Consider the following 18299-nt stretch of genomic DNA (forward strand, 5'->3'; position numbering starts at 1 on the left):
AGAAATGTTGTGAGGATTCACTGAGTCAATGTGTCACCGACTAGGTGCCTCCAGAAGCTCAAAGGTGGGTTTGGATGCAATTAACTGTTCTTCCAAGTTGTTTCTTTTCCTTTTGTGTGTTAAGGAGATGTAACCACCAGCCATCCTGAAACTGACCAAGCCTCACCACAAAAGCTATGCCCATGACCTTTGCCTTATCTTTAATGCAAAGATCTCTCCCAGAGGAGCTTAGGCCTCATTATGTGGAAGCATGTTCTCCAACTGAGCCTGTGCAAGTGAATACCCGCCTCTCTCTTTTGAATCTTCATTCCCCAACCAAATAAAAGTTCCTGCTTTCCTTTGTTCGAGGACGCCATGACTTTGGAAATGATTCCTTATGGCCTCCTATTTGCTGCAAATACACTTTACTTTGTGAGACAACTTCCACTGGTGTAGAGTCTTATTTAACTCACCAGGAGGCGAGCCCACTTGGTTCGGTATCAAATGGATGTAAGTGCCTAGCAGGTTAGCAAATATCATTATTGGCTAGCCAATTACTTAGCTACATTCATCTCTTATATTCCTGTGACTCGAAGAATGCTACTTTTCTCAAATATAAAGCCTATGTTGGCTACTGTCTAAAGCAGGTATCAGTACAGAGAGGAGATGAAAATGAGAGACTAAATTCTGCCCTTAATTACCTTAATTTTTGATTTACAATTCAATTCATTTTAGACCAAGTAAGAATATTTAGCCACTAACCACCTTGATCAAAGGACTCATTCTCTTCCTAAATAAAATGAGCACAATATCACCATTTTATTTCATCATAAGTTGGTACTAATGATAAATGAGTTAAGAATATTAAAATGTTTGGAGGCCAAATGGAAGTATTATGACTAATGACACGTAATGAAATCATTTTTCTGATAATTGCTGCTTTTTTTTTCAACTTTAGGAAAACTTGACTAGAGACTGAATTTTGACATTAAGCCCAAGAAAATGAGGATTCGAAGATAATTTCTCAAACTAGAATCTGGCCAGGTCACCATGCTTAGCAACAGTTTCAAAGAGAAAGATAATTGGGATTTTTAATGAACTTTGAAACTTACTTGAGCAGTGGGAAAAAAGCTACAAAAGAAGTGGTGTTAAGCAGTGTGAATTAATTTTAGCTTGTTCAGGATACATCCTAGTGGTAATATCTTTCTTCTTTACTGTGATTAGCCAGAAAATAATCTTTTCTTTATTAACTTTTCTCCTGATTTCCTTTGAGGAAAGACTGCAACGTAAGTTGTCACTTGATCATAATGTCTGTGAGATAATTAACTGGTATTCTCAAGTTTGATTACAGTAAATGGGACAAGTAAATCAATTCAATGTAAGAAATAGGGCAACCGTTGGTTTTTCTTCCCAAGCTACCAGCTAGATTTTATAAAATGAAAGATAAGAGTTCAGAATTAGATCACGGTGATGCTTCTTTTCAATCCAATTTCTAAAGCACTGTGATTTGATTGTTATCTAGAAGTGGGGCCCACCTGCCATATTCCTCAAATGGCAGCCATGGCTGAATTTTGTAGAAATAATGCATTGCATTTTATAGAATATGGCCTCAACTGATTAATGTTACTTCAATACTGTTCGGGCTTTAGGAATCTTCTGCCAAGTTTAAACAGTGTAGCACTAAGAAAAGAAAGAGACTCTGGGGAAGAGGAAATGAAATTAACTGAATAAATCCTAATTTGGAAGAGAGAAAAATGACAAATGGAAGAAAAACGCAAATGGCAGAGGCAAATAGTTTCCCTTAATATCTATGTCTCCTGATAATATTTTAGAACCGGGATTATATATGGGCAGCTAAAGCTGAGAGATGAATAACAAAAATATCTTGAATCCTACCGGAATATCACGTTTTGCGTTATTTTTCTTCCATTCTTGGAGAGACAAAGAAAAATGACACTGTGAACTGCCACACAAACCCCCCCCCCCAACACTCTTACATATAAGTAGAAAATGTACAATCACATTCACTCCAAACTACCTTCTCTTCCTCACCCATCCCTAAGCAACTCCTAATTTTTCAAGGGAGAATCCTTTTTTGGGTGATGGGGGAGACGGTGCCTACAATCCTCAGCAATGATTTCCTGATTGCTGAGTAGCATTAGTCATGCATCCTCCTCATGCCCATAAATGGAGGACAAGCCTACACTGATGCTATCAGACGAATTTAAACAAGGCATGTTCTGCGAGAACCCTCAGAGCCAGACTGACAACACTCCTGCAGCAAACCCATCTTTAACAGAGCATGTTTTGTTTCATCTCATGCCTGGGTGCACATCGCTAATAGATGCGTAGACCAACTGGGCATGGCTGTGCATACCTAGGGCGCGGAGCGGGCCTACTATTGTGATATTAAGCTGGGGTTGTACCCTGAGGGGAAGCTGTGGTCCATACATTTAGTGTCAAGAAGAGAGTATATTTCTTTTGATTTATTGTTTCCTTGTCATCTTACAGCAGTCATTCATTTATTCATTCATTCACCTTTCAAATACCCAGGTGCCTACGTGAGGGCCAGCATTGGTCTTCAGGTGGGGTAACCCTTAGGAGAGAAAAGTTCAAGTGATTTTCACCATTTAGCCGAGCCAACACAATCTCAGCTAATTTTTTCTTTTTTTCCTGAGGAAGATTCACCCTGAGCTAACATCTGTTACCAATCTTCCTCTTTTTCATATGTGAGCTGCTATCACAGCATGGCCACTGATAGACCAGTGGTATAGGTCCGCACCTGGAAACTGAACCAGGGCTGCCGAAGTGGAGTGCACCAGACTTAACCAGTAGGCCATGGGGCTGGCCCTCAGCTAACTTTTAAGCAGGGTTTATGAGACGAGAATCAGCTTTAATTTTTACTGCTTTAACTCACTCTTACTTACACCATAGGAAGGTGGTATGATGCGGTGGAAGGGGCAATGGACTGATAATTGGAAATGCTGGGTTTAAGTCCAGTTCCACTACAAAGGGACTGCAGGACTGTGGGTAACTTAACTTCTCTGGGCCTCACTTTCCTGTTTTGAAAAATGAGTGGGTTGGACTTAAGATTCCTTCCATCTCTAAAATTCTTTTATTCTATATGGTAACACATTCCACAAAGTTTCCTTTGTGACCAGAATTAGTCTGTGACTTCCTAGCTCAAATTTCCCTTTGGCCCTCTTTGATTGTTAAACCAAATATGAACAAGAAGCAATAACATTTGGTCACAGCCAACAAATTCCCCTTCCACAGAACGACCTTCGGAGGTCAGGCCACCCATTGCAGTATCTAAATCCGAAGGCAAGGGTATGACCAACTTGTGAGCTGGCGGGCTGCCATCCAGAAGGATGGAAATGGTCGTAGGCAGCCAAAATTCTTGGCTGGTACATTTTTAATAAACATAGAAAATAAGAACAGCATTTTCCACTTGGATTGCTTAATTTGGTACCCGTACCATTGGAACATTTGCTGTTAGGATAAAGATGATGTGCTATACCACTTATTTAGTACAGGATGGATTAACTTTCACAAATGAGAAGTAGGTTATGGAGTCATCTGTAAGGAATTCTTACCCTTGCCTCTTGTCTCTGGCAGGAGATAGTTGGAGTCATTACAGCAAAATCTCCACCCCTTTTGGCCCTTTCTAAGAGTTTTCCCTGAAACATAAGCCCTGCTGGATTTACTGTATTGCTATGAATGGACTAAGGCAAATTGGTGTGAATTCTTTGTGGTCAAGTACGTCTTATTAACACTTTTCCAAGACAGTTCCATATGTCTTATTATTACTTTTCCAAGAAAAAAGCCTCCACAGCAAATGTTCTTTGGTTAACTTGGAGAATAATATTTGAGGTACATGTGTTTTAATTACATAAAAATTACAGTATTTATGATAAGACAATGAACCTCCTAGATAGTAGCTATGATTTCTAATCATGCCTATTGCACTAACTCATCCAGTTCTTCAGCTCTGTATTTCCCTGTCTTTACTCGTAATATGGCAACAAGGACATTTGACTGGCAAGGGTGTTTTGACTCCAGTGCTTGGAGATCCTTGAATAAAATACTCTCTGTGACGGTAAGCTGTAATTAGATATGTGGGTGGAAATTAGTGTTCTTCAAGTACACCATGTTTAAGCAGAGGCACTGTGCTCTTTACTACCTGAGGCCACCCTGGTCCTGTGCCATAGCTCCAGGTCACTTGCTTCCATAGGGCTGTGGGTTTGAGGCTGCAGGTTCCAAAAAGAAAATAACTGGTTATTGAGTCTGAAACCAGGAAGCTTTTTATAGTTAAAACTGGGCCACCCGGTTCTATTATAGACAAGTCAGGCATTGACCAAGTATGACTATAACTTGTCCACTTTTCTTTTGGAAGTGTAAATGATCTCAATTGTCGTAACTATACGTAATTCGAATTGCACTTCCGTCTTAAAATAAAACATCAAAACTTTTGAATAGATTCCTCGAGTCATTGTGGGTCCTCCATTTTGGATTACATCCTCCAGTAATAGCAACCCAGTGGCAACAGACTAGTCACCTTTTATATAGAAAAGTACATCCCCCCACCTCGGGACTACAAGAGGCCTGCAATTTGTCCAGTTTAAATTTTTATTTGATTATTGGACTTGCTTTTGGATACCTAAAAACTCCCACAACTATAAATTCTGGCTTCCTCGATGACACCCCTCCCACCCCCCCACCTTGAGTTTGCTTCTCCAGCATTTTACAGTTACCTTTTAAAGGAGGTGATTTCAAGACCATGTGAATGACGGAAAACTTAAAACTATCATCAGTTCACATCCCTCCCCGCCCCCCCCCGCTGGAATTCCCTTTTTGCTAATGACGATAGAAAGCGGCTTCGCTGGCTGCGTTTCTCCCCTTCCACGCCCGCGGCTGCACACGTCTGAGCGCGCGTCTCCCGGCGACTGCGTTTCCCCGCGAGTTGGCTGCGTTCGTCTGGGGATGAAGTCATCCCTAAACATAGCCTGTGCATATCAGCCCGTTACATCGGTCCAGCAGGCTGGGGTTCCTCGGGAAGAACGGGAGCGCCGCGAACAATGAGGACCATATTTTACATCTGCACGCCACCCCCTCCCCCCGTGCCGGGGGACTCGCTGGGGGCCGCCGCGCGGCGGGGGCGGGCAGTGGGGCCGGCCGGGATGCCCACCGGCTCGCCCAGGTCGCGGTCCTGAGAGAGCAACAGGGCGAGCTGAGGACAGGCCCCGCGCGAGGGCACCCGGCCGCCAGCAGATCCGGAGTCCCCCGGCCCGGCCCTGTGCCCAGTCACCCGTCCCGATCGCCGCCTCCCGCTCCCCACGGGTCCCGCGCCTCGGAGGTCCCGCGGGTGCCCGCGCGGGAGCTCCCCCAGCCTCAGGGGAGCAGGAGGCGACCGGGAGGGGGCCGACGGCCAAGGACGACCCCGGGCGCAGACCTCCGCGGGCAGCGGGCTGGTGGGGGGGGCAGCCCCCATCCCGGGGGGCCGGAGGGGAGCAACAAAGAGCCTTCGCCGCCCCGCCGTCGCCGCCCCTCCGCGCCCCTCCCGCTCCCCGCAGTTCGGCGGGGGGTGCGCCCGGCCCCCCGCCTCCCCTCCCCGCGCACCGCCCCCTCGCCCCCGGGGAAGGAGGGGAGGAGGGCGGCGCCTGCGTGCTCCTCCGCGCGCCCCGCCTTCTCCCGGGCCGCTCGCGGCGATCCCGACTCTCCTCCCGCGGCTGCCGCAGCTGCCGCTTGCACACGGCCTGGGCGGCGGGCGCGGCGGGCGCGGGCCTGGGAGCGGCGGCCGGGGCACCCCTCCGAGCGCGGCCGAGGGAGCTCCGGCGGCGGCGGGGGAGGCGGGAGGCGGCGGCCGCCGCGGACCCGCTCGGCGCCTCGGCCTCTCCGCCCCCTCCCCAGCCTTTCTTGCGCTGTCTGCGCTCCCGCTCCGGCCGGCGCCGCGGCTTTGTGCGCGGAGATGGTGTAGCCCCCGCGCGCCCCGAGGAGGAGCCGCACGCTGTCTCCAGTCTCCGAGCTGCGTCCCCGCCCCCGGAGCACAGACCCCCCCCCCTCGGCTCGGCGTCTCCCGGCTGCTGGGGACACCTCGGCGGCGCCGGCACCATGAGGTGAGGGGCGCGCGGGGCGGGCGCCGCCAGGCCATTGTGCCGCGATCCCCGCTGTCCCCGGACCCCGCCTTCCCTCGCCCGGCCCGGCGCGGCTCCCCGGGCTCTTACCCCCCCTTTTGTCCCTTCCAATTTCTCTTTCTTGTCACCCTCTCTTTGTAGCCCCTCTTATTTCGGGGTGGGGGGGCTCTCTTTTCGACGTTCGCCCATTTTTCCTCAAACGCTCCTCTTTCGCCCTGGATTTCCCTTCCTAAATTTCATTTGCTCCTGGCTCCCTCCCCCCCAGCCTTTGCCAGCCAAACCTGCGAGATGGGGAGGGGTTCGAGAATCGAAGCGTGCATGTTGCTGGGAAACAGGTATTCTTCTGTAGATCTGTAAAGATGTCGTGCGCTTTTATTACAAAACTCGAGTGTTTCGTGGAAAAAGGAAGAAAAGTTTGAAAGATCTGAAATCTCTGCGGGTAATCAAGTGCCCTGGGAGTGGAAGGTGAGGGAGGTCTGAAAGGTGAAATTCACCATGGTGGGGGAAGGGAAAGGATTTATTAGGTTTATATGTGGGGGGGGACAATAAAAGGCCGGGATAAGTAAGTTATTTGGGGTGTGTAAACGGGGGTGGGAGAGGGATGTGTTTGGAAAACCCTTCTCTCTCCTTCTGTAGCAGCCTCTGTTGCATTGCAGTAGCTGGCTTTTTCCCTTTCCTCTATAATCAATAAAACAGAAGCTAAATTATGTTTTCAGTCCCAAAGAAAAGAATTGAATGTACCGTCGGAAGATATTTTTTTTAATTGATACGCTGAAACATATGGTGTGATCTTTGTCTTTCTCGTTTCTCCAATTGTGTAAGAGAATAAACCATGATGTGGTGTGTCATTTGTTGGAGATTTTTTTCAGCCTTTCCTAAGCCTGTTTTGTGTCCATAACCTTCTCTTTTCGGATTGGTGCAAGACTTCGTGAGAACTGGGACTTGGTAGACAGAAGGCTGATCCATTCTGCGTTATCATCCTTTATAGGCCTTCCTTTTAGGTTAAACAATTGTAAATAAAGTAAATTACTCCGTTTCTGTCTCCTGGAAGAGATAGTCTTACAGTTATTTGGGTTTGAATCTTCTTTGTGTTAAAGATTAATGGCCAACCGTTGCCAAGACCTTTATAATATAATACAATGAGATTTGAATGATATAATCTACAAATTCTTTCGCTTTGGCAAGAAAATGTCATGTCATTGGAATTCTTTCTCAATTTAAGTAGTTTCCATTTTAAACTTAAGGTTTTTTTTTTTTCCCCCTATCAAGGTTGAGCACTTTCCCATTTGGTTTTTTTATATATTTTTTTGTGGTATAGCTGTGTTGAATTTTCACTTTAGCTTACTGTGAATTTGCATTGTGTTTTTCTCTGATTCCAAGTTATAGACCTTTATTTTGATGGCCTAAAAAATTGTGTTTAATGCTGTGTGTCTAAGTGACCCTTTTCCTTAGTGATTTCACACAAGTTATTTTCAAATGTAGTGGATCAGTTGAAAATGTAATTATGGCATACAAACCAAAAAACATAATCTTCGTAAAACATGGCTTGAAAAACTTGAGCCATTTGTGAATATGGCATCGTGAATAATGTCCTTGAAAACTCAAGAACTATAATAAAACATACGTAATGTTACATCTTGTTATGCTATGTATTGTTGATTTCTGCTTTGAAGACTTAATGCTATATAGGGCTCTTGCGGACCAGAAGTTATCAGTTTTTTCCAAACTTTGGGTGGATTTATCTCAACGCTGAGAAATGTAACACAGTGAAAGTGGGATTTTTTAAATAAAAGGATCGTAAAGTTGTCTGATTCAGAGGTGATGAACCAAAAAAAAAAAAAAGTTTTCGGTATGCAGTGAAGTTTGATCACTATCATGTCTAGTTGTCAATCAGTCACAGGCAAATTATGTCTTCACTTAAATCTTCATTTAAAGTTCCTTTTCTAATAAAAAGTAACTTGTGATTTTTAAGCTGTTTTCCTGCTCTGTTCCTTATTAAATGCAGAGAGAGAGGAGTCACACTGATGCTTTCCAGCAGCATAAATGTAGATCATGGTACACAGGTCTGAACTGTTTTTTCAAGTCATCTACAGTAATTCTTTATAAGGTAATTTTGAATAATTTAAGAGCAGAAAAGAGGATCAGCTTTTCACTTTGGAAGGCATCGGATTATTTGGGAGGTGGTGTGTGCAACTCGTGTATACACATTTCCTTAGATACCTATGAAAGTAGGGTGGTCTGGTATGGGAGTAAAAGGTTCCTGTGCTGGTTACAAAAAGCTTTGGGATATTTTGATGCTTAAGAAAAGGCTTTTCAGGTTTTATTAATATCTGGCTTAGTCTTAATGATGCTTCCAAGTACTGTAGGATATAAATGTTATACTATTTAATTGAGTCTTGTAGTTATATTAAGGACTAGTTCTGATGTTTTAAAGGCCATCCAGAAATAGGAATGCATGGGTAGGAATTTCCACTTAAGTTAGAATTCTGAACGGAGGATATGATGACTATGTTGTGGTTTGAGTATTTGTGATAAGATCTCTCAGATGACTTTAATTTTAGGAATAGCATGCTCATTGCAATATAATGTAATAATCTCTATACGGAAGAGAACTGAATAATGCTTAACATTCCTGAAACAATATTAAAGGCATTCTACACATGTGAAAAGCTCTATGTAGAATTACTTGCTAATACTTGGCTTAAAGATGAGAATTAAAAAAATGAGAAAGTGTATTTCTTTTACAAGACAGTGAAAGGGTTGAGACTCAAAAAACTGATACTTTTATTAGTGTAACATCCAACTTTTTAGTGCTATTCTTATTTTTCATTTATGTGATATTTCCAAAGTATAAGATGGTTTGTGATTGTGGTAGGTGTGTGTGTATATATATATATGTAATATTAGTAGAGTGTATGCCTTTTAAATAATTTAATTTTTTTTTTTTTTTTTTACTAATTGTTTAGTTACTCGAGATTGTTTTTTATAGAAAGAGGAGCTTATCTGATCTAAAAGAGTTGCATGTAGCCTAGTGGTTAAGAACAGCTCAGGAGACTTTGGATTGACATTTTTGGGTGGATGTTAACTAGTCCAGGCTTCCACTCACTACTCTGTGACTTTCTCATGTAAAAAGATGTTGTGGGGTTGTGAGGATTCATCCAAGCCCCTTACTAGCTGGATGACCTTGACCGAATCACATCATTTCACTGATCCTTATTTTAAACTGTATAAATATAGGGATAATTCTTTCCTGGGTAGTCAGGGTCAAATGATAATAGAAGAGAAGGTGCTTTGTGTATTTGTCAGCGTTACACAATTATGTTACTCTTGTTTTGAGGCTTAGCGCTGTTTTGGACTAGTTATGTAAAACTTGTGGGTAGTTTGCTTCACCTTTCTGGGCCTTATCTAGTTGAGGATGGCAAGTAGGTTTGCTCATCTGCTTCCGTAAAGGAAGCCATAGGCATGAGTCTGCAGAAGCTGACTAGGGCTCTTGAGGACAGGACACTGTGGACGTGGCTCATTCATAGGGTGGCCAGCAGTCGGAGCTGCCTGGGCAGCATGTAACAATGAACTCCGGTTGGTAGTGGCCGCCGTGTTGATAAGGACGTGGACGCATTTCTGGGCTTGGTGGGAAAGCCTGCTGTGGTTCGTAATGTTCGATTGGGACATCGGTCCCAGAGAGTAGCAGTGGAGAATGTTTCCAGGAATGCTACTTATTTAACCGTCTGTGATCTGGTCCAGCCTTCGTGTTTTATAGATGAGGAAACTGGTCTTTAAATTTCCTTTCTTTGTGTATATTTAGAGTCTTCGAAATACTTCTTGTGATTTCGTTGCCTTCATTTATGGTGATGATAAATTTAGTATATATTTTTAAATATATTTATTTAATATTAATGTTGCTGTCAGGGCTCAGAAGATCCACGTTTTATATGCTGACTCGTTAACTGAACAAACTGGTAAAAATGGAGATAATTCTATTATTTCACAGGATTGTAGTGTCAAGTGAGGTGTCCGTGAAAGGATACAAATAGTAGTCTCTCTGTTCCCATGGGTCTTCATTTGTACTTGTAGCTCCTGGATGTGACTTTCCCACAGAGGTTTATTTTAGGGACAGGAGCCAAATTTGCATTTTTTTTTGGAATGTCAGTGCCTTACAAAAGGCATTGTTTTGCATTGTAGGTATTTATTAAGTGAATAAATATTGAAGAAGTGTGGATTAATGGAGAAAACTTCCTGAAGTTTATACAACAGTTAAGGTCTTGGATACGCTGTCAGCCCAGCTGGAATAAGCGGAGTGACTGGGCAGGCCCCATTTGGCTGATATAGAAGAAAGTGCCTAGTGGACTGATGGTTTCAGTTACTTACCTACACACAGCTTAAATCCGGGGTGATTGTATAGCTTGTAGAACACCCAGTCTTTATCGTGAGTGTAAGAAGGATTTGGAAAAATGTGATTTCGATTTTTATGCGATTGTGGGGGGGGAAGGATACTTAAACTCTTCCTGTGCCAACTTCAAGTTGCCTTTTCCTTTCCCCCCTCTCCTCCCTCCTCTTTCTTTGAAATCGATGGATGGGATTGCGTTGAAGTAAAAGTTAAAAGAGAGAATCTGAGCTGAGGCTGTACCTCAGTGGATGCTTCCCCAAATAAGGGCATATGAAGTTTTCTGGAATAGAAAGCAGGAAGGGAATTCCTTGTCAGACCTTCTGGGAGGTAGTCTCTGATTTATCTGCCTCTCAGCTCTTCCTGTGTTCCTATGCACTCTGCATATTTTTTTGCTGTTGCCTTTATTACGTTGTTTTATAATTATCTGGATCTGTCTGTCCCTCTCCATTGTAATTCCTTGCAGGCAGGGACTGCATTTTTATATTCATGGTACCAGCAAAATATTTGGCAAACAGTGGGTGCTCATGTAAATTTTTGAGTTTGACCTGGAGTGTCCTTTTCCAGAATCTAGTCGCTGACAATCACAACCACCATTTTTGGAGTACCTGTAATGTTCTAGAAGCTCTGCTGGGTACGATAGGGTGTAATATAGTATTTGGCGTATGTTAAATGTTAATAAAGTTATTTAATTTAAACAAACAAAAACCAGCATCATGACCAGAGGGATAGATGTAGGGTTTGCTTCTTACTCAAACACAAAGCTCAGAAGTGCTCCCAAAAGAGCCAGACTCAGGTTTGCCTAACTTCACAGCCCTTTGTAGGACACCCTCTTTCCTTGACTGTCTCGTTAAACCCTGAATTCATAGAAGGGCCATCCTTCTGTTTTTGAGTGTCTTTGATCATGGGATTTGTAAATATTTTTGAGCAGCAAGTTTATGCATGTCTGTTGATTTAGCTTATTTCTACTCCATTGAATGCCTGCTTTGTTTTGATTCTTATTAGTGTTTAAAATACCAATAACTTTTCCCCTCTTCTTTTGCAATTATAAATAAAACTGCTATGAATTAAAAAAAAATAATTGGATAGTTGGTGGTATTCATGAAGCAAGGTGTATTAGTCAACTCGAGGTGCCATAACAAAATTCCATAGACTAGGTGGCTTAAACCACAGAAATTTGTTTTCTGAAAGTTCTGGAGGCTGGAAGTCTGAGATCAGGATGCCAGCGTGGTTGGGTTCTAGTAGGGCTCTCTTTACTGGCTTGTGGACTGCCATCTCGCTGTGTCCTTACCTGGCAGAGAGAGAGAGAGAGAAAGAGAGAGAGAGAGAGAGAGATCTGTCTTCCTTTTCTTATAAAGTCACCAATCCTGTCAGATTAGGGCCCCACCCTTATGATCTCATTGAACCTTAATTAACCTGCTAAAAACTCAGTCTCCAAATCTTGTCACATTAGGGGTTAGGGCTTCAACATACGGCTTTTGCGGGGACACAGTTCAGTCCATAGCAGAAGATATCCAGATTTTTTTTGTCAGTGCCTACAACTTGGATGGAGAAAGCTAATCTGTATAATGCTTAGGTGAGTGATAGATACGTTTTGTTTTAAGTAACCCTATATATAGAAATCATTTACTAAAGAAAATAAATGAGGAGGCTGATTTACGCAAGCGATCTCATATTTTCTAGAAATTTCTGTACATTGAGAACCTTCTGTTTTATAATGATTATAATAAATTTAATTAATGTGTAACTTTTCCCAAGAATCCGTCTGGTGTGAAGCAGTGTGCATATATCTAAGTATAAAGGTTGCATGGTAGAGGGTGGAGAGTACAGGCTGTGAAGTCAGCCTGAGTTTGCATTCTATTTTGACATTTACTAACTAATTGATTTTTGAGTAGGTTACAGTTTTTGAGATTTGAATTCCTTCTGGAAAATGGAGATAGTTTTTGCATTACAGAGTTGTTGGGAAAATTAAATCAGAAATTATATAAAACCCCGGCATAACGCTTGGCACATAAAATGGGCTTGATAAGAGTAAATCCCTTACTTCTATGAAAGTCTGACATGTCTTAAGTTTATGTTAAGAATGTGAAAAATCATGTAAAATGGTACAGCTGCGTTAGAAAACAGTTTGGCAGTTCCTCAAAAAGTTAAACATGGAGTTGCTATATGACCCAACAGTGCCACTCTTAGGTGGCTGCCCAAGAGAAGTGAAAACATGTGTCCACACAAAAACTTGTACGCAAATGTTTATAGCAGCGATATTCTTAATAGACAAAAAGTGGAAACAACCCGAATGCCCGTTGTCTGATCAACAGATAATCAAAATGTGGTATATCCCTACAATGGGATAATATTTGACCATCGAAAGGAATGCCACGATGCGGATGGAAACATTGTGCTAAGTGAAGGAAGTCACACATAAAGGCCACATGTCATATGATTCCATTGATGTGAAATGTCCAGAATAGGCCTGGCTATAGAGACAGAAAGTAGACGAATGGTTGCCCGAGTCTGGGGAGAGTGAAGGAGGAATGGAAAGTGACTGTTTTTCTGAGTGGATATGGGCTTGCTTTCTGGGGTGATGAAAATATTCTGGAATTAAACAGTGGTGATGGTTGCACAACCTCGTGAATATACTAAAAACCACTGAATTTTATACTTTAAAATGATCAGTTTTATGGTATGTGAATTGTAGCTCAACCTCCACTCCCCCATCCTTGGATTATTATTTTCACTTTTTCACTAGAATAGATAATATCAGAAGAGGGTCTCGTTTGCTTTACATTGTTTATACATTTATTTATTTATTTATTTATTTATTTTCCCCCCAAAGCCCCAGTAGATAGTTGTATGTCATAGCTGCACATCCTTCCAGTTGCTGTATGTGGGACACGGCCTCAGCATGGCAGGAGAAGTGGTGCCGTCGGTGTGCGCCCGGGATCCGAACCCGGGCCGCCAGCAGCAGAGCGCGCACACTTAACCACTAAGCCACTGGGCCGGCCCTGTTTATACATTTTTATTGCTTTGGATTAATATTTTAAATTGACATCTTCATATTTTCTGAAGAAGAGAATGAAGACAGAGCCCCTGGGCTTTTCTCCGTAGGGAGTGCTGAAGGGGCAGCATTGATAATGGTGCCTTGGAGAGGCCTGAACAAATTTTGGAGCCCTATCTTCAAGCCAGGGTAGCAGCCATCTCTCTGGTCGCCTTGTTATAAGTAAGGATCACTAAGGTCACTGATAAATTCAATGAAGCACATCCATCAGAATCTTCCGAAAACTATTTACTCTGGGTGGTGATTTTTCTTGGGTCTGTTTACAGTAATCTCAGATACCAAAGAAAGTTTCATCTTTGGGAAATGAAGTAGCCTTGATGACATTTTTAAATAGACTGAGTACTTTTCCAGTGGGTAAGGGCCTTCTAGAACATCTGGTCTTGGTAACCAGTACATCTGGTTGAGATAAAGTCAAATGACTACCTTTAACTGTGCTTCCAAGTTCCTCAATTGCCTATCTTTTTTTTTTGGTGAGGAAGATTGGCCCTGAGCTAACATCTGTGTTCATCTTCCTCTATTTTGTATGTGGGACGTCTGCCACAGTATGGCTTGATAAGTGGTGCGTAGGTCCGTGCCCGGGATCCGAACCTGCAAACCCTGGACCGCTGAAGTGGAGCACGTGAACTTAACCACTGTGCCACTGGGCCGGCCGCACAGTCTCCTGTCTTTTTTAGTGTCTGTGTTATATGTGTCACCTTGGTAGGGAAGAAGCTTCATAAAGCACCCCAGAACATAAGTGAAATAAGATGAGGAGCTCTTTAGGTCAAATCTCAATGGAGTCCAAATTGCTTGTTTTACAGTGAAGTGAAGGGGTCTTTCTGTGTAGGTTTTATAATGATTAAGTTTTGGTTATATTTGAGTGTCTCTTTGTTCTGCAATCCTGAAATGTCCCTTCTTCTCCCAGATTCTCATCTCATGTTAAACTGGTATTGCAAGCAAAATTGTGACTGTTCAGTTTTTAACAGTTGAAGATTTATGAATTACAAGTTATTTAAAACTTAGAGTTATTTTTATTTCTTTGTAGTCTCTTTAATCTTTGTGTCTGTAGTATTTTAAGAGAATGAACCAATTACTATTGTCCAAACAAATGTCTGGTCAGTGTTTTGTTTTTCACTTTTTTCCTTCCGTTATAAAGCAGTATAGGTTTTGTGTAGATTTTAGAAAGTATGGAAGGTATAAAGATGTTAATAACTCAAATCCAAACCATCTAGAATTTTGAAATTTTGATGTATAGCTTTCTAGGCTTTTTCTAATGCACATATGCAGTCATAAATGTGCTTGTGTGTGTGTATGAATATGTTTAAATAAAAGTGAGATCATACTATGTAAAGGTGAAATTATATTATGTATTTTGTAACTGGCCCCTTTCCACATAATTCCTGTCACTAAATACAGATCTATATAATTTTAAGTGACTGCGTAGTATTTTCACTATGCTTTAGATGACCTTAATCTACTTAATTAATCTTTTAGGGATGGGCTTTTAGATTTTTTTCCATTATTTTTGTTATTATAAAAAACACTGCTATGAACATCTTTGGATATGTCTTGTGCACATATCTGATATTTTATATCTGCACATGTATTTTAGGATAAATTCCCAGAAGTAAAATCAAGGAATAGCATTTATTTCTTCTCTGTCAGCATGTCCTGCCAGGTCGACCTCCACTTGCTTCTCTCCATCTCACTGCCACTTCTCCAGTCCAGGCTGCTGTTACTCTCACCTGAGCAATTAGTGTCTCCTCATTTCCATTCTTGCCCCCCATTTTCCGTGCATCGGTTAGAATGATCTTAACATGGAAATCAGATAGTTATTTCCTCTGCTAAAGCCTTCAGTGGCATCTTTGTACTCTTAGAATAAAACCCAAATTAATAATAAAACCAAAATTATTAAGGTCCTGCCTGATCTGGCTGTATTCCTAGCTCCCCGCACAGGCCTCTGTGAGTATGCAATAAGTATTTGAGTGAATAATAAACGAAATTACCAGACCAGAGGGAATTGAATCAGTTTCTGATACACATTACCGAATTAGCAGCAGTAGATGAGTTGGCCGGTTTCTCCACATTCTGGCCAGCTCAAGGCATTCTAAGCTTAGCCTTTTCAATCTTTACCAATTGGATAGGCGAAAGGTTTATCTCATTGTTTTTTTTTTTTTTTTGGTGAGGAAAATTGGAAGATTAGCCCTGAGCTAACATCTGTGCCCATCTTCCTCTATTTTGTATATGGGATGCCACCACACCTCGCTTGATGAGCAGTACGTAGGTCCGTGCCTGGGATTCGAACCTGTGCACCCTGGGCCGCCGTAGCAGAGCACGTGAACTTAACTGCTACGCCACTGGGCTGGCCCCTATCTCGTTTTAATTTGTATTTCTTTGATTACTAGTAGAGTTGAACATTTTTTCGTGCCTTTATTGGACATCTCTCTTTTTGTGTGAATCATCTGTTCGTGTGCTTTGATTTCTCAATGGGATGTTTAGTTTTCTTGTAATGATATATGATATCGTTAATAAGTAACCGTTTATAGTGCAGATGTATTATGTCAGTTACCTAATGTGGTATAACAAACCGCCTCAAAACCTAGTAAAACGTGTCTGAGTTGGTTGGGCGGTTCTTCCCCTGGTCTCACCTGGATGCACTCACATATTTTCATTCCTTGGTTGGGTCCATGTGGTGTGTTTGTCTGTCTCTCCTTTAGTCATAGCATCATTCCACAAGATCATGCCCCACTGAGCAAGCTCTTATCAGACCTCTGCCTGCAGCCTGTCCCCATGTGTCTTCTTGGCCAATGCAGGTCACATCGTCAAGCCCAGAGGCATTGTGGGAAGAGACTACACATGGATGTCTCAAGAGGTGTGAGTCGTTGGGCGCCATGATGTAAAACCTACCACAGTGTCTTCTACGTTTGTCTCTCTTACTTCTGATTGTTTTGGTATAGAAGTTTTAAAATTTCATGTCAAATCTGTCAGTCTTTACCTTTGTAGTTTCTGCCTTTGGTGTCATGCTTTCCCCAACCTAAAATTGTATGCATGTTAACCTACATTTTCTATTACTTTTATAGTTTCATTTATGTTAAAATTTAAGCCACCTGGAATTTATTTTGGTGTAAATTGGGAGGTTAGTCTCTAACTAAATATCAAATAGTCATTTGTCAGCATCATTTGTTCAGTAGTCCATCCTTTCCCATTGATTTGAAATGTCACATTCATTGTATACTGAATTCCCATAAATACTTAGTTCTGTTTCTGGACTTATTAATTATTTGTTTATTTCTATGCTAATACCTCACTATTTTAATTACTCAAACTTTATAACTTTTTAAATATCTGGTAAGGGAAGTTACTGTTTGTTTTCTTATTTTTCAAAACTTTGCTATTTCATTGATTATATTCATTTAATTAATTCTTTTAGGGAAGTTACTGTTCATTTTATTTTTCAAAACCATATTTGCTATTTCATTTAATATATTCTTTTCATTTACTGTATTCTCTATTTTAATATATTCTTTTTAGAATCATTTCATCAATTAAAACAAATAAAGATGAAATAAGAAAGAAAAATTATACCCTTAAACCTGTTGACGTTTTAATTAGAATTGTTAAACTAATGAATTAATATGAATGGAGGAAGAATTGACCCTTTTATAATACCAACTTTTCCCTTCTTTTTTTCTCTCCATATGTTCACATTTTTTTATTTCATCTTTAGTAAAGTGCTGCAGCACATTAGTTTCTGGTTTAATAGGTTTGATATGGTACTTTTAAAAAAGTTCTTATATATTTAGAAATTGTAGCTCATTTTTACTATGAGTACATCTGTTCTCATTTTTGTTTTAATTTTATTTAAAATGTATGTGCTTGTATTTAAACATAAAGCTTGTGTTTTTAAAAAAATTTTTCCTTCGCTAATTAAGTTAATCCCAATGTTGGCATTTCTATTCCTTGGTTTTCTTAGATTTTGAAATATAATAGCTAACAGTTATTGAGTACTTACTGCCTAAAGTATTTCCCATATCAACCATTTAACACTCTAAAACCTTATAAGGTAGGAACTGTTATTATCCCCATTTTATAGGTGAGGAGACTGAGTCACAGAGGGTCAGGTGACTTGTCCAGGGTCACCAGCTAGTAAACTGTGGAACTGGGATTCCATCCCAGTAATCTGGATCCCAGGCCATGTTTTTAGCCAGTCTGCTCTAGGGCCCTCCTGTGATGGTTAGCTTTTATGAACTGAGGTCTATATTTAAATTTTCTAAATGTTGATGTATGAGCAAATAGTTTATTTTTCTTTGTGATTTCATCATATAAGAGTTCTTTATTTTCTGAAAATAGTACAAGAACAAGGCCATGTAGAATGAATTGAACTAGAATAGGAGCAACATTTCAGAGATAGCAGGGATAGGGAGACAAGGCTTTATTTGACTTTAATCTTGAAAAATGAAACAAAATTATGAAAACATTCATGTTACGGTTGCAACTATGTGTTAAATTCTTAGAATGGAAGAATTTGAATCAAGTGTTGGTTGCTTTTTTTTTTGCACAATTTTTCTTAAAAAATTGCAAGATAGCATGAAACTATATCCTTCACATTATGATGGACTTTTCCAGTATGATCCTTGAGAAAGTCATTTTTGCCAAACTATTCAAGGGCTTCCTTAGTAAAGCCCAGGGGCTTCACTTAGATTTTCAGATTATTTTCTTTTGACCTCCTTTATCTCATCTTGGTTAGCTTTCTCCATTTATTAACTGATTG

General features: G+C 41.2%; 1 protein-coding gene across 9 annotated transcripts in view; it reads left to right on the top strand.

The window, feature by feature from the left end:
* The first annotated feature begins 5541 nt into the window (after window positions 1-5541).
* The window catches only part of ENAH (ENAH actin regulator), a 157166-nt gene continuing 144408 nt past the window's right edge, over window positions 5542-18299 (top strand). The window contains exon 1 of one of the 9 annotated variants that reach the window (XM_058533618.1): window positions 5542-6095. In XM_058533618.1, coding sequence (XP_058389601.1) covers window positions 6091-6095 — 5 coding nt within the window. In that variant the 5' untranslated portion in view covers window positions 5542-6090. Of the gene's footprint in view, window positions 6096-6221; window positions 6449-18299 lie in introns of those variants that run through there. The other 8 variants (XM_058533620.1, XM_058533617.1, XM_058533621.1 and 5 more) reach the window with 8 other exon arrangements.

This window comes from Diceros bicornis, chromosome 38, assembly GCF_020826845.1.
Source record: "Diceros bicornis minor isolate mBicDic1 chromosome 38, mDicBic1.mat.cur, whole genome shotgun sequence".
NCBI classification, from domain to species: domain Eukaryota; kingdom Metazoa; phylum Chordata; class Mammalia; order Perissodactyla; family Rhinocerotidae; genus Diceros; species Diceros bicornis.